Source organism: Haemaphysalis longicornis, unplaced genomic scaffold (assembly GCF_048455015.1).
Source record: "Haemaphysalis longicornis isolate Haplotype H1 unplaced genomic scaffold, Haemaphysalis longicornis Haplotype H1 scaffold_6, whole genome shotgun sequence".
Lineage (NCBI taxonomy): Eukaryota > Metazoa > Arthropoda > Arachnida > Ixodida > Ixodidae > Haemaphysalis > Haemaphysalis longicornis.
In genome coordinates this window covers 12653777-12668825 of record NW_027526407.1, presented here as the reverse complement: position 1 = coordinate 12668825, position 15049 = coordinate 12653777, and the positions used below count along the sequence as shown (strand labels likewise).

Below are 15049 nucleotides of genomic sequence, written 5' to 3'. Positions count from 1 at the left end.
GAACAATGGATGGCAGAAATACGGAAGAAGGATAAAAGCGCATCCAAGAAGTTTTGGAACCATGTAAAATCACTAAGCTCAAAAAACGATAGCCATCAAAAATTCCTGATTGATGAAGAGGGGGAACATTTAGAAGGAGAGCACGCGTTGGCGCATATTCATCGAGTGATTAGTGAGAAGTTTAGGACAATAGTGGTAGGGAAACCTGCACCGATAACATCAGCGCCACAAAAGACTGCGGAAAGGCAAATAAGTTTGAGCAACCTTGATTGGAAAAAAGCAGAGCAAAAGGTTTCCCCCCAGACAGCAGTGGGCCTGGACGGAATACCAATGCAACTGATAAACCTACTTGGACCTAAAAGTAAGGAATCGTTTATGAGGGCAATAGATAAGGTGATAGAAACCAAACAAATACCAGAGGACTGGTTAGAAAGTACGATGAATTTAATATATAAAGGCAGAGGAGACAAAGCCAGTATTGATTCATACAGACCACTCACGGTAACGTCAGTGGTGTATAGATTCGTAATGCAGGCGATAAAATCAGAAATTCAAGCATGGATGGAAGAAAATGAAATACTTGGGGAACTGCAGAATGGATTTAGACAAGACAGGCGACTGGATGACAATCTGTTCGTGATAACGCAATGCATTGAAATTGCGAAAGCACAGAATAGACCACTATGGATTACGTTCTTGGACATTAAAGGGGCATATGACAACGTAAACAGAGAACGGCTGTGGAAAATGTTGAAACTCCAGGGATTAGATGACGAGTTAGTACAGTTCCTTATAGCAATCTATAAAGACAATAGAGTGCACCTTACTTGGGAAGGACAGAAATGCGCCCAGCAGGTCAACTTCCATCGGGGACTGAAACAGGGATGCCCTTTGAGCCCAATACTGTTCATGCTTTACATGGCAGGGTGAGAAAAGAAAATGGAAGAAAGTCAAGTAGGGTTTAGCCTAACCCATATGCTGCAAGGCGAAGTGGTACAACAGCATATTCCGGGAATGTTATACGCAGACGACATTGTTCTTTTAGCTGATAACCAAGCCGATATGCAGCGGCTAATAAATATTTGCGGCCAGGAAGCCACTGACCTCGGATTAAATTTCAGTGCAGGAAAATCAGGAATAATGGTTTTCAATGACGCTACCACCGACGTAGTGTCTATCCAGCAAGGCGAATTACCTAGAGTGAAGGAATATAAATATTTGGGAGTGTGGATAAACGAAGGGGATAACTACTTAAGTACTCACGAGGAGCAACTTAAGGTTAAGGGAAAGCGAAACGCAGCTATAATGAAGCATAGAGCTCTGTGGGGGTATAACAAATATGAAGTAGTAAGAGGAATGTGGAAAGGAGTAATGGTAATTCACAAAATGATGGGGTATGCGTGGTCTGCGGAAAAGAAACAGAAACTATGCGGCACATCGTGTTAGAATGTGAGGGTATCCATGCAAATCTACATGAAGGGAATATTGGGCTTTCAGAAGCCCTAGGATTTAAGGGTATCACAGAGGAAGTTACCTTCAAGGCTGTCGAGGGGACGAAAAGAAGATTAGAATGCTGGTGGACGAAAAGCAGAGAGGGGAATATTGCCTAGGACAGTTACCACCTGTAACAGAAAAAAAAGGATTTTGTGCCTAATAAGCTTTTTGTGCCTGCCCTAAGCAGCGCTAGTATTGAACCAAAAGTGTAAAACATATGTATATTAGTCCTTTTTGGTAAGATGACATGTCATCATCCCGGTACAAAGGGGATACCAATAGAAATCATCATCATCATATAGGCAAGTGTCTTGCCACCTGTACGTCAACTTCACAACAACAGTGCCTGACAAACACTGTATTTTCCTATACGTGCGCTCTTCAAATTTGCCTCCATCTCGCTTCCTCAACACTTTAAAACAGTGCTTCCCGAATGGGCCCGCGCTCCCTAAGGGGTCTGTGAGGGTGCTTAAGGGGGTCTGCGGACCGCGAGTCCCTCTGTGAGCTTTTTTTTTTTAATTGTTCTTCTTTTTACCAAACTTTGACGCCAACGCAAAAGAGGTGGCTTTTGATTTCTTCGCGAAGCACTGGTTTTGAAAGTCGGCTTTTTGCGTAGCACCGAAGTCGTGCAAAGAAGGGAGCCGCAAGAAATGCGGCCGTAGAAGTGAGTGTAGGTGACTTCAACTGCAGTCAATTGTTTGACAGTATGACGTCGTGGCACTTTACGTCATCTTGGGGTACACCACTTATAGGCTCAGAAGGGGTCTCCCGACATGCTCACAGTTGAGAACCGTAGGTTTAGCATTCAATTAATCCATTCCTTAAGGCGGGGATCGGTAAATTTTGGTCGCGCGCTTTTTTAAAGCGAAACTTTCTCTGTGCCTCAGTGATGGCGTTCGTGCACACCACGAAACGCACTGCAGGAAAGCCAACTGTCTCTGATAATGATGGTGTGAATTAAGTTAAAGGTGTTTGAAACGCGAACCTCTCTCTGGTCGAAAGCCAATGTCTTCAAAGTCCAAATCGTTACGACTAAAGCGCACTGCAGAAAAGCCAACTTACACAGTGGGTTTCCGCAAAGGCACACCAAACGCCCGAATAAAAATTCAACCGCTTCCCGGGATCGGAATCGGTCCTCGGTCCCTCGCGTTCAGGAGGCGACGTCTGTCCGATTGCGCCATTTCGGATTTAAGACTTTGACTTGGGTTGAGCAAGCTTCGCGTTTTAACCATCTCCGTCCTAAGAAAGGGACTTGATTTATTTAACCCACTAAGAGCGGGCAATTGGCCACGATTCGATACATTTTCGACCGGCACTTGGGCACTTAATCTTGAGGGGGAAAGACAGTGCAGCCTGCGGGTAATGACGCTTTCATATCATCTTAATCGTTTTTTTTAAATCTCCCCCTTTTCCGGCGTCTAAGCGTCCAATGGTGTACGACGTCTGCGCATGCGCAGAGTCTGCCGGACTCGATGACGCACCTGCCCTGCAAGCCGGTTCATCACTCATTGGCGGCGTTAGAACGCTGCGAAACTAAAGGGGCGAGCAGCTGATTGTAGCTCATTACGTGAGGAAGCCGGGTGCCGCTTTAACCCCTCGGCAGTTACGGGCGTATAACGGTTACCTAAGGCATGCAAGGTTGCCTTTAACCGCTACGTTGGTGTAGGGGGACGTCTGTAATGACCATCATTATCGTCAGCCGTGCCTTTGCGCACCCAACCTTGAACTTGACCGGATGTTGTGTAATGCGGGCAGTCGGGAGTGGCCAACGTGTGCGGCATGTTTGATTTTCTTGGCGATTGCAGCAGCCGGACGTGGCACTGAATGCGGTTTAAAAATGTAAACTTTTCTTTTTGTACGCTATATTCATCATTGTTTGCAGTAGTCGTGGTTTTGTTTCCTCGTCTTTCTAAGGTTTTCGCGGAAGACACAAAAAGAAAAAAACCGGATGGCCGAAATTTCTTGACGGCGAAATTAGTTGCAGGAAATTAACTGCGCGAACTAATCAGAGGAGCGCGCGGAGTCGCGGTGCTTCGATTTTGTCGCGTTAAATTCGCGGTCATAATTTAAATAATGGCCGCGTGTGCGGGACCGCTTACTTCGACGCGGGAATTTTGAAAACAGGAAAGCCTCTTAGGTTGGATGAAATTTGGCGTAAAAATTTGGGTGCTTTTGTGAACTGCTCCACAAGTTTTGCACTGAAAAAAAAAAAACTTAATAAAACTCGAAATGTTTAAAGGGGCCATGAAGAAAAAATACAGGTTTGTTTCATTGAAAAGTCTGCTTTGTCCCAATAACAATGGTATCAATTTTATCGCAAACTTCAAACAAATTCTGTATTTATTCGATTATAAGGCGGTCACGGGGAGGGTGCAGTTTGGAGAGTAAAAAAAAAATCGCCATACTGAGGTTCCGAAGTTTGCTTGTTTCAGATAGAACAAAGTTGTATTTTATGCTTCATGGCCACTTTAACTTATTGCTGAATTACTGGAAACTTGGGGAATAACATGGCACTAGGACGCCATTAGCAGAAATAAGACACCGCAATCTTCGCAAACTGAAAATTTGTTGTTTTTAAATGCCTTGGCCAACTTTAGAGTCCACGCTGCGGTGCCTCTATATGTACTGCTGTTGATTTTTGCTGAAGTTCTGCATTTGCATGTAAAATAGGTAAATTCTCTTAGTTTAGAACTTGTGTTTAATTTTTATTTCTTTGCGATGTATATAAATACACGATTAAACATACTTTTCTCTATGTGTTCTTTCTTTACAAGGTGCTCATGGAAACCTACCCATCAAAGGTGAGCAGACCAATGTTATGCCTTCAGCTTGTAAGATAAATTTGCTGACCTATTTGCAATTTTTAGCTCCAGAAACTGTTGCACTGTTGGTTGTTTCATATGTTACTAGAGACATTTTTGTGTAGAATATATGTAGCAGTGCAAGTGTTACACTCTGACTGGAATAGTGTGGAAACTAATTACTACTCCTAAAAATGATTAACGTAAAATTGCAATTAGCTCTAGAACACCTTGGTGCTGAGAGTAATTCTATGTTCAGGCTACTGACGTAACAGCCATACCGTGATCCATGAACTTAAAAAAAAAACGGCGATCGAATGACGGCATTATTTAAACGGTCGAATGACGTAATTATTTAAAGGTGTTACGACGTCATTATTTAAAGATGTTACGACAGTTGTGACAACAGTCTGAACCTGAGGCAAAATAACCCTCACATCCTGTTTGAGTTTGAACTGCTCATGTACGCCAAGCGGACTTAAGCATCAATTGCGAACATTTATAATTTTGCCCATGCTGGTTCCTACCTCCCTCTTCCGTTATAAATTCTCCGCCTGCAGCTATATCTTTATTCTCAGTGATCAGCACTCAGGAATGCTCAAGTGCACTCAAATTCTTATGTTAAATGATACTGAACTTAGGCCTGGTTTAAAAAGTGCTTCTATAATGACGCGTGAGTACAGTACGGAGTGATTTTCCATTCTGTGCTACAATTAGGTACTTTTTAAAGCAATTATGTGCCCACTAACAATAGCATACCCAATATTGGGTTCAGACTGCTGCCCAGTTACCCTTGCTGATTGCTTGGTGACCCGTCATACCGTACGCACTACTCTGGAGTTTTGATGTTTTTGGGAGCGCATACATAATCACTCCCGATAAGGATATTACATGTCTGTACCCGCTTATTAGTCGGTGTAGAGAGGGATAACAATGTGACTAGCGGCCGCGCGTTGCTATCAGGCTTGAAATAACTCTGGTATACCTACTGCGCATGAGCACTTAGTAACAGGGGACCATGCACACGCTTTGTCAAAATTTTCTTGGCAATGGCGAAAATGCACAGGTCCCCAAACATTCAATGTACAAGGTGACGGCACGAGCGACTGAAACGTCTTATGCCGGAAGGCTAGAGAAAACATTCTTTCTTACTGTCATGAAATAATTTTGTCGCTGTTAAAAGATGAGCTTATTTTTTTGAATTCTTCGTGGTCCGGAAGCCTTAGTTCTGGGCAACAGCGCGAAAACAGACGTGGACGAAAGAAACGGACTGGACCAGCGCTCGTCCTGTCCGTTTCTTTCGTCCACGTCTGTTTTCGCGCTGTTGCCCAGAATGACGCCATACCAACTTGCCCAGCTCACTACTCTGTTACGGAAGCCTTAGGTTTGGACTGGAAAATTTTGGCAAAGACTGCATTTGCTAAAGTGCTCCGGGTTTCCGAGTGAATATGTGCTTGCACGAGAGTGCAGCTAGTACTTATGCATTTGGGTCCAAGTACTTGCTACAGCGCACTTACGAGTACTATGTGTTCCCGAGTCAGTACTCGTGAGTTCACGCGAGATTGTTCGCAGCGGCCGAGCCCAACCGCAACATCTCGGTGCACCTCGACCTGAGGGAGCCGACGACGGACGCGGTGGGGCGGCCCGGCGCCGCCAACGGCCGCTACTCCAAGGGCGGCGGCTCGTCGCCGGAGTACCTCGACTCGTCGCCGTCGCTCTCGGAGAGCCTGCTCGACGACAATAACTACGAGGCCGTGCTCGGGCTCGACCTCGAGCCTCCGCCCGAGCTCTTCCCGCCCGAGGACGACCGGCGGCGACAGGTCGAGGACTTCTCGGACGTCGAGTGCCACGGCATCGTCGACATCGCCGGTACTACTACGCTGAAGTGCTACTCCTAGCTGCCGGCTGTTTCGTGCCGTCCAAAAATTGGTTTTGCCTTTTTAAATCCATTATCAAAGTCGCCTTGCCCAGTGGTCTTTAAATGTACAGCCACAAGCAAAAGTTTACGGACTAGGAAAATGAAAATTTTAGGTTATTTCTCTTCCGGTAGCAGCCCGACAAACTGCCGTGTTCATGCGAGATGTCGTATAGTTACTGAAGTAATGCAAAATACGGCGCATAGATACTCCGGGCTGCCTTACGGCAGAGAAATAACCTAAAATTGCTGCTTTCGTGGTCCGTAAACTTTTGCTCTTGGATGTACGTGCAGCACTGATGGCTTGAGAAGGTCCTAACGTTATATTCTCTTACAAGCACATATGTTACATCTCACAAACTGTAAAGCTTGTGGTGATAACTGCTGTGGTGATGAGTGAAAGTGTTAAGATTGCAGTGGTGCGCATGATAGTTTTTTTCTTTGAAAGAAGCGCTGTGAAGCTAAATATAATTTTTGTTTGTTAAAGACACTGCTTTGTCCTGATAACAGCGATACCAATTTTATGGCAAACTTCAAACAAACAAATAATGGAGATATTTCACTTTCTGGCGATTTGACGTTACACGGAATCTTGTTTGTGCCATAATCCATCGCCAAGAAACATGACTGGGCGATTACAGTAGGCTGTCTAATAGCGTCCTCGATAAACACGCACCGGTGTTGCCCCCAAAACCGGCGCGGTGCACAGTGCCCCACGACGGTGCGTACCGGCACGGAGCGTTGATCGAGGACAAACGGGGCGGTTCTACCCAGGCGCCATCTCTTAATCTAAGAAATCAACTCATAAAAACTTTCACAAGTAATACAGCACTGTAATGAGACACAGCGCTATTTGAAAGTGGTATTTATTGAAGGCCAATGATTATATGTACGCACAACTTAAATCCGTCACACATGCGGAACAACGTAGCGCCACCGCTTCCACAGCTACATACAAGCTGCTTCTCATCTTCGTTTGAGCCATAATGCGAGTGCCTGTTTTGTTCCGCCCTTCCGTTACAGCAAAACAAGTAGGTCTTCATCGTCTAGGCACTCCGGTAACAGTTCATGATAATTCGATCGAACGAAACGAATGTCAATCCCCAACTTTCTGGCAATGCATGCAGCCGTCTTTGAAGTACACAAAGTTCGCGTCCTCATTTACAATCACTGGCCGTTGTTACCGCCCGTTAGGAGACTGTCGCATCGCTGCCCGATGAATTCACAAGCACGCCATCCTTGTCAGCAACAATACACAGCTCCGCCCGCCTTGACACGAGTGCGGCAATGCGCCGTCGCTGCAGCAGACGGCGGAGGAAGCTCCTTCGCCGGCATCGTCCGCGATGCATCTCGGGACTGCACGCCGGCGCACCGTCGACTCTCTCGGTGCGCGGCGGTGCAACCAAAAATTGCCCCGCGACGGTGCACCCCGGTTTATCGAGGACGGACGGTGCACACCGGTGCGGTTTATCGAGGATGCTATAAGTTGTGTATGATCATATAACTAGAACACATTAATGAGTGTGTTTTTAGTGTTGGTCCATATTACGTCACTCTGGCCCGTAATGCATCACTGTGGCACTAAATTTAAAAGTTTTCTTTATATTTCTTGCATTGTTGCAGTTAAAAATGTTTCCATGGCTGGAATAGATCTAAATGAGTTACTAAAGGCCGGTTCTTTTTATACTTCACAAAGCTGAATTTTGTCTTCATGGCTGCTCCTAAGCACACAATCGCTTCCTCCTTGCACAGTGAGCTTTAAATGTACAGCGCAGTAAAGGGTTGAGATTATCCAAACTTTGTATTCTGTAATGTGCATGTGTTACATTGTAAAAGCAGTAAAACTATCGATGATAATTACTCGGATAATAGAGTGAAGGTGCTTGCATCGCAGAGGTGTGTGGAAAGTTTTTCTGCTACAATGTCACAGTTCTGCTGTGTTACATGTTAAGTAATTATTGTTCTGAATACAACCAAAGGTGTGACCCTGAAAAATATTTACAGCCCTGGAACTGCAAAACCATACAAAATAAGTGAAGATTTCGTTGCAAATCTTTCAAATAAACTTACTTTACGTAATTACTTCCATTACTGAGAATAATACTAGCGGTATTTACATTTATGAATCAATAGATTAGCATACTGCCATCACCATACTAATGCTTCAGAAGGGTTTTGCAAAAAAGAATACTCTAAGTACCTTTTTTCTCCCCTAGAAAATCTACCAGTATGTTTTATTAGCTGGTAAATGCATCATATGTTTAGACCTGTGAGCAGTGTCGAAGGTGGAGCTTTTGGTTCCCTGTAACTGTCCTCACTCCTTTCTATCCTAGTAGTATAAAAATGCCAACCCAGTTTTCTAGGTTTAGTGTGATCAATTTCCTCTTAACTAGTACCCTTACGTCTAACTTGCATTCGAATTTCCCGCTCTTTTTCTCTCTTCACCAGGCGATGATGCGTATGGTCGCAACGTGATAGTCATATCTGCGTGTCGGCTCCCACCACACAAGGAGCTCAACCACCCCAAGTTTCTCAGGTGGGCCGCTGGGTGGCTTTCCACCTGTCATCCACACAGCAGTCCGAAACAAATATATAAAATCTCTGTTTGGTTTCGGAGAAAAAGCTCTACAAATACCCGTGCCATACGTACACAAAAAATAACATAAAGTGCTTAATGTTTTAAGTTTTAATGCCGCTAGTTCGCTGCTACATACAAAAATCTAATGCCATTCACTCTGTCACTTTTGGTTTAAGGACTTCTACACAACTCATTTGCCTTCACGAACGGCTTAAATCTGGCTACTCTCAAACGCGATGAGCACTAAATGAAACCAATGAAACTCTCGGCACCAGAGTGTTGATGCGGAAACGTAGCTGAACTTCGAAATAAGACAATTTTTTGTGCGCTCTTGGTGGCGAAGTTCCCGTGAAGATGAAGTTCACTAAAACAGTTGCAAAAGGCAAAACGTCATGTTACTCATCGTTTTGAATTTCTTGGATTTGGCCACCGCTGGCAGGCGACAGCAGCTGCTGAAGCTATTTTTAGAAACGGCTCAAATCGTTTTTTTAGAAAACACTATTTCTCCTAACGCTTCTTTTCACAAAAAAACATTTTTAACCTTCGTAAGACGTTTTTCTCTATGTTAAAAACTTCTAAACTATGAGTGTATTTCTCTTTTTGGTCATCATCACCATCGTGCCTAACAAATTTAATGCCTTTGCGTTTTCGCATGTAGCAATGCCTGGCCAATTAATGTCATTCGGTATCTTAAAGCCTTAAATACTGAAGGTCATTTTTCGTGTACGTGTGGCACGGGTATTAATGAGGTTATGTGCTGGGTATAATGCACCTGAACTAGCTTTGCAAGAACCAAATGTTGCTGTCTCAGAAATAGAGAGAGCAAGGGTGGCGCATTTGTTCTTCTTTGTGCACATTACCCTAAATAGTAGTTGACGGAGAACTTTTGAAAGTGCTGTCATCACTCGTTTTTCAGCATGTGTAAACTCAAGGATCATTACTTTATGTACAAATTCGAAATGCAATAATACCTCGTTACAAGAGACACTCAAGACACCAAGGAAACATGTCTCTTCTGACCAGAAGTTCCAAAAACAGTGCGGAGTCAAACATGACCACTTTGTTTGTTATAAATCAGTATCAGAACGTATTCAGGCAGGTCGACAAGAAAATTTGCACTTTGGCTTAAGAAAGCCATTCATAGTAGTTTTAGGGACTGCAGATGGTATTAGCTTCCTTCCCAACTTTTGTAGGTAAAGCACTTTTGTAGGTGAACTGCCGACACTCTCTGCCCTACAATACCCTCGTCATCCTACTCCTCCATTTCATCTTCTAGGGCACCATTTCCTTGTACGAGGATCACATAATCTGTAGGCTCCTCAAACACAAAAGGTCTACATCTGCAGACACGAACTCCTCAAAAGTTTCTGGAACCTCTGTAGCCTCTTGGATGCAGGCCAGCGCTTCATCTTCAGGGCAGTTTTCCCACAGGTCCTTCATATAAGATCCCCCTTTCATCGTGTCTCTTCTAAACAAGGAAGAATATACTCTACGGACCCAAAAAAGTTGCCCTTACTAACAGAGTGTCTCTTGTAACCAAGGTCTCTTGTACGCAATACAGTAAAACCTCATTACAAGAGACACTTGGTTATAAGAGACATTTGAATAAAAGTGGTTTGGTTGGTTTTCCAATGATCACCATGTTCGCAACTTCGCGTACAAGAGACCTTGGTTACAAGAGACACGTTTCCCGGATCCCTTGAGTGTCTCTTGTAGCAAGACTTTACTGTATTGCTGACATGGTGAACATAGGAAAACCAAGCGAACAATTTTGAAGTGTCTCTTATAACCAAGTGTCTCTTGTAACAGTGTTTCTTGTTACGAGGTTCTACTGTAATTTAAGACCATTGTTTCACATTTCCAGGTGATTAAAAAAAACGGTGGCTGCCTCATTGACCACTCTTGTTGTTCTGTCCATAGTTCGGCATGCAGGGTCCATTTTTGGAAATTTAACATGGCCCTTGGAATTGCCATCTGTCTTATTCAGAATGCGTCTACATTAATTGGGCAGTGGACGTCTGCAGAATAAAGATGTTGTGGAACGTGTTGTGTGAATTCAACATTGATTTGTCAATGGCCCTTTGATGTGTGCGACTAATGGAATTTCTTTATATCCCCACACTGTTTGCACTGGGTCTTTCAATTTTTTGGTACCATTTCCTATTCACTAATAGAAAGATGGATCTTTCTTGTTTGAGATGCAAGCACAGCTGCCATTTTTCAATAAAAAAACAGTCTGGAGTGCCGTCCGATGACATTAGAATATCTAAGACCAGGCTAGCACAACATAGGGCGTCTGCTATTGTGGTGCAGAAGTTTTGTCTTAGCTTCATAATACTACAAGACACCTTTTTCTTTTAATTGTGTGTTTCAATTGTAGCTTTCGTGGCTTAATAGGTTAATTTCTGGAGTTTTTATTGACTGCTTTCCGTTCTTTAGGTTATGTAGATTAGGTAACCTCACGTTACGTTAGGGAGAATAGATGCAGCATTTTTTTAACGAAACACCCCTGGACATCGATTTAGTGGAGTGTTTGTATTACTGTCAGATGGCATTCTAAACACAGCCATAAAAAATGTGACGAAACGAAATCTCAATTTAAAATTTATGTTGTTAGAAGAATGGTTAGTTAGCTTTATTTTGACATTTTTTGTGCTATCTTGAACCGAATAATTTCTGCAAGAAATGAAGATGGAAGGGAGTAAAGCATACTAACATAAGTTTGAATTCTTTTCCACAAAATGGAATGAGTTTAGTTCTTGATACTCATGTCTGTGCCTGCGGCAAAATTTTGGTTTGAAATTTTAATTGTTGAAAGTAGTAAATTTATTTAGCTTTATTTTGATGTATTTTGTGCCATTATTGACCAAATGCCTCCTGGAAGAAAAAGAAGCGAGTGAATTCAGCAAAATTTGGGTTTAAAATTTTTAGTTGTTAAACGCATATTTATTTAGCTCTAGTCTGACATTTTTCGTACTATCCTTGACTAATTGACTCCTGCAGGAAAAAGAAGGGAGTGAAACATTCTAAAAGCAGGAATTCCTTTCCACGGTACATGGAATGCGCTAAGCGTCCTGGCTACTTGTGCTCCCCTCCTCTGTGTGGCCCAGGTACCTGATGCACACGCTGGACCAGTTTGTGGAGAGCGACTACACGCTGGTCTACTTCCACCACGGCCTCAACAGCAAGAACAAGCCCTCCCTGGGCTGGCTGTGGACCGCCTTCCGGGCCTTCGACCGGAAGTCAGTCTTGCTCTTGTGCTCGCTCTCCCCCTCGCTCTCTGCCTCGACCTTGTCCTCGCAAAGATGCAAAGCACAGTGGCCCGGGCTCATAGCTACTGAATGTACGCCAGTGGCGAAACTCCCCATAGGCCCCATGTGTGAAAAGTCGGCGCACGGTTGGGCCCCCTGCGTTGGGGGCAAACAGGGGCAAGCAGATTGGCCGGCCTGCCATCTCTCGACAGAAGGTTGAAGCACAGTCGAACCTCGTTATAACGAAGTAGTGTCGGGGCAGTAAATTAGTTTGTTCTATCCGATATTCGTTGTACCCGTAGAGGTAAAAATCGGTTAAAAAAAACCAATCGGTAATCTGGCTAGTGCAACAATCCTTGATAAAAAAACACATTGCTCTAGGCTTCAAACCCACTATCAACGAGGTAGTCCCTATCTGTATCCCTGTGGCATTTCAAACTAAATGGGCTGAAATGTGAGATTGGGAAATTACGACGGAACAAAGTTCATTCGCCGAAACAGGCCGGCGTTCTTATTTACTTGAAGGAGGACGTGGCCTCCTTTGCCTGGTGGCTTTTCACAGTCTGAGCGGAAGGAAGTTTTTCACAGGGCCTTTGGGCCTTTTCTACTTCTGCAGTTTTTCAAGCTACTAAAAATGAGCTACTTGTCAAGTTTTGAGCCTCGCGGAAACCAAAAATTTCCTTGTTATAGCCGATATCGCGCGGCTCTCCAGGTTTTGGATTTGTTATTTTAAAAAGAATAGGCGTTATTGAAATGAAGCGCGACCAAAGGAGCTTCGTATTTAGTTCGCTTATCCGATAATTCGCTATATCAGTGTTCATTGTAACGAGGTTCGACTGTAGCACTAAAGTGTTTGTGGCAGCTGCCGTAAGTGATAAAAGAAAAGCCTGGGAAACATAAATAAACAGTACCTAACTTATTGTTGTCTCATTTGAAAACCAAGCTTTATTTTATTAAACTGTGGTACTAAGTATTCAGCAAAGTTCCTGTAGGTTGCCCCTCATCTTCATCAAAGCAGGGTTGCTGGAATGGCCCCCGGATTCCAAAGCGGAGTTTGGGCTGGGGAGGACGTTCTGTCGAGTTTTGTCTCAGGCGTGACGAGTGTCGTCGCTTGAAATGAGGTCCTTACAAAAAAATTTGGCAAAGCTTGCACTATTGTAAGTCGCGCAGTGCTTGAACTACACAGCGAAGCTGGAGGATTTTTTTCGGTGTAAGCATTGAAAGACGCACCACGACGCATTGAACTAGGTTTGAAATACTTTATTTACACGCTCGGTTGTTGCTTTTCACTGTGGTAGTAGGAGTCATCATCATATCCATCTATATCATTGTCTTCTTCTTGCATGACTGGCGGGCCCGGACCGTTTTGCCCGCAAGCTTTCACATTTCTCCCAAAGTGGAACGCGTCAGCATGCTCTAGAACTGGCGGCAACCGGCTTCACGAACTGGGCGTCTGTAGCGAGAGCTGTCTTGGGCTTCTTCCTTTTAAGGCGCGGACGCATGTGAACTGTTTTCTTGGTATTTTTTTTTTGCGAGCACCACGCCTAAGCCTGGTCACTGCCGGGTGCTTCTTATAAAATGCATGCTCACATGCATAGTATACGGTGGGAGTAACTATGACAGTTTCTTTGATGACATTCTACACAAACAACAGATTCGTTCTTAAAATGTGTTTTGTGCACTATTGCAGCCAAATAACAAAGTCCAAACGTTTAGGAGAACACTGTCAAGTCCACCGAAAACTAGCGCTGGTGTTCAGTGAACTGAAGTTTATGGGGAATTTAATTGAATGTAAAGCTAAAGTTTTTTTTCTTTTTGATCTTTGCCTGTAGTATTCCACTAGTCATTCACTAGTGGTATTCCACACACTAGTATTCCACTAGTCATTCCACCACACCAAGATGGCATCAACGAGATCTTTCTGATTGGCTGCCAATCTTTGTGGTAAATGTGAAAGCCAAGGAGAATATACTCTCAGGAGGGGGGCAACGATTGAGTGATGTCAGGCTCAGCTTGCTCTGGCTCTGGGCACTTTGTGCTGTAACATCACGGAGAAATACAATGGAAAAGGCAGAGAGAAATGCCCGCTTCAATTACGTATTTCTCAGCAATCGAGACACCATTGGTTGTCGAACAAAAGCTGAGAGAGCTGCAAAACACACAATCTTTCAGTCAAAACAAATAGTTGTTCAGTATTTAGTGTCTCTTTAACATGTTTCGAAGCATAGACGGTATGCTCAATATATCAAATAAAACAGAAGCTTGCAGGCTGCGTCTAAAAATGATCTCCATGACGATGTATTCTTTCTTCAACAGGGCTCCACTGACCACAGTAAGTTGGTTTGTTGGGATTGTGAAAAGGGGCCGTTCTGTTTCTGTTTATGACCTCCTATCCTTCCCATGATGCCCCTGCAGGTACAAGAAGAACCTGAAGTCCTTGTATCTAGTCCACCCCACGGGTTTCGTCAAGATACTCTACCAGCTCTTCCGGCCCTACATCAGGTTGGTTAGACGTCCTTGCTACTTATGCTTCTCCGCTCCCCCTCTCCCTTACACTGTGTGCAATGGTGCACTTAAAGGGGCCCTGAAAGGCATTTTGAGCACACTAAATGAAGTAGCGCAATCGTTAGATTGGGTCGTCAAGGTCATCTGGGCCAAGTATTACTCTTTTACGCGCAGCGGAAAGCTCACACTTTTGTTGCAAAGTTTGTCGCTTTTTTCTCACCCTTTCCTTCGTGTTTTTGGACGCCGCCATCTTCACATGTCTACATCATCAATTCCCCGATGTTCGTCATGAGCTAGACATCCTGCTATTGGGCGGCTTTTTCACGCACTTCCGGCAAAGAGATGAGTCGTCTGCTCAGCGTCGACTCGCCGGCTGATCTGCCAGCGTAGTGCCGGAGTGCTTGGGCATTTTACGAGAAACGAAACAAGTGTAAAACAAACGCTTAACCGTTTGTATTGAATGCAACACGCCCATAACATGACATGGATATTCTCTTACCGGAGT

General features: G+C 44.0%; 1 protein-coding gene across 2 annotated transcripts in view; it reads left to right on the top strand.

Annotated features, from left to right (window-relative positions):
* The window catches only part of Rhogap68f (Rho GTPase activating protein at 68F), a 56570-nt gene that overhangs the window by 12721 nt on the left and 28800 nt on the right, over positions 1–15049 (top strand). For both annotated transcript variants that reach the window (XM_077673614.1, XM_077673616.1), the window contains exons 2-6: positions 4269–4295; positions 5868–6164; positions 8659–8746; positions 11899–12030; positions 14455–14541. In XM_077673614.1, the coding sequence (XP_077529740.1) occupies positions 4269–4295; positions 5868–6164; positions 8659–8746; positions 11899–12030; positions 14455–14541 (631 nt within the window). The remainder of the gene's footprint in view (positions 1–4268; positions 4296–5867; positions 6165–8658; positions 8747–11898; positions 12031–14454; positions 14542–15049) is intronic.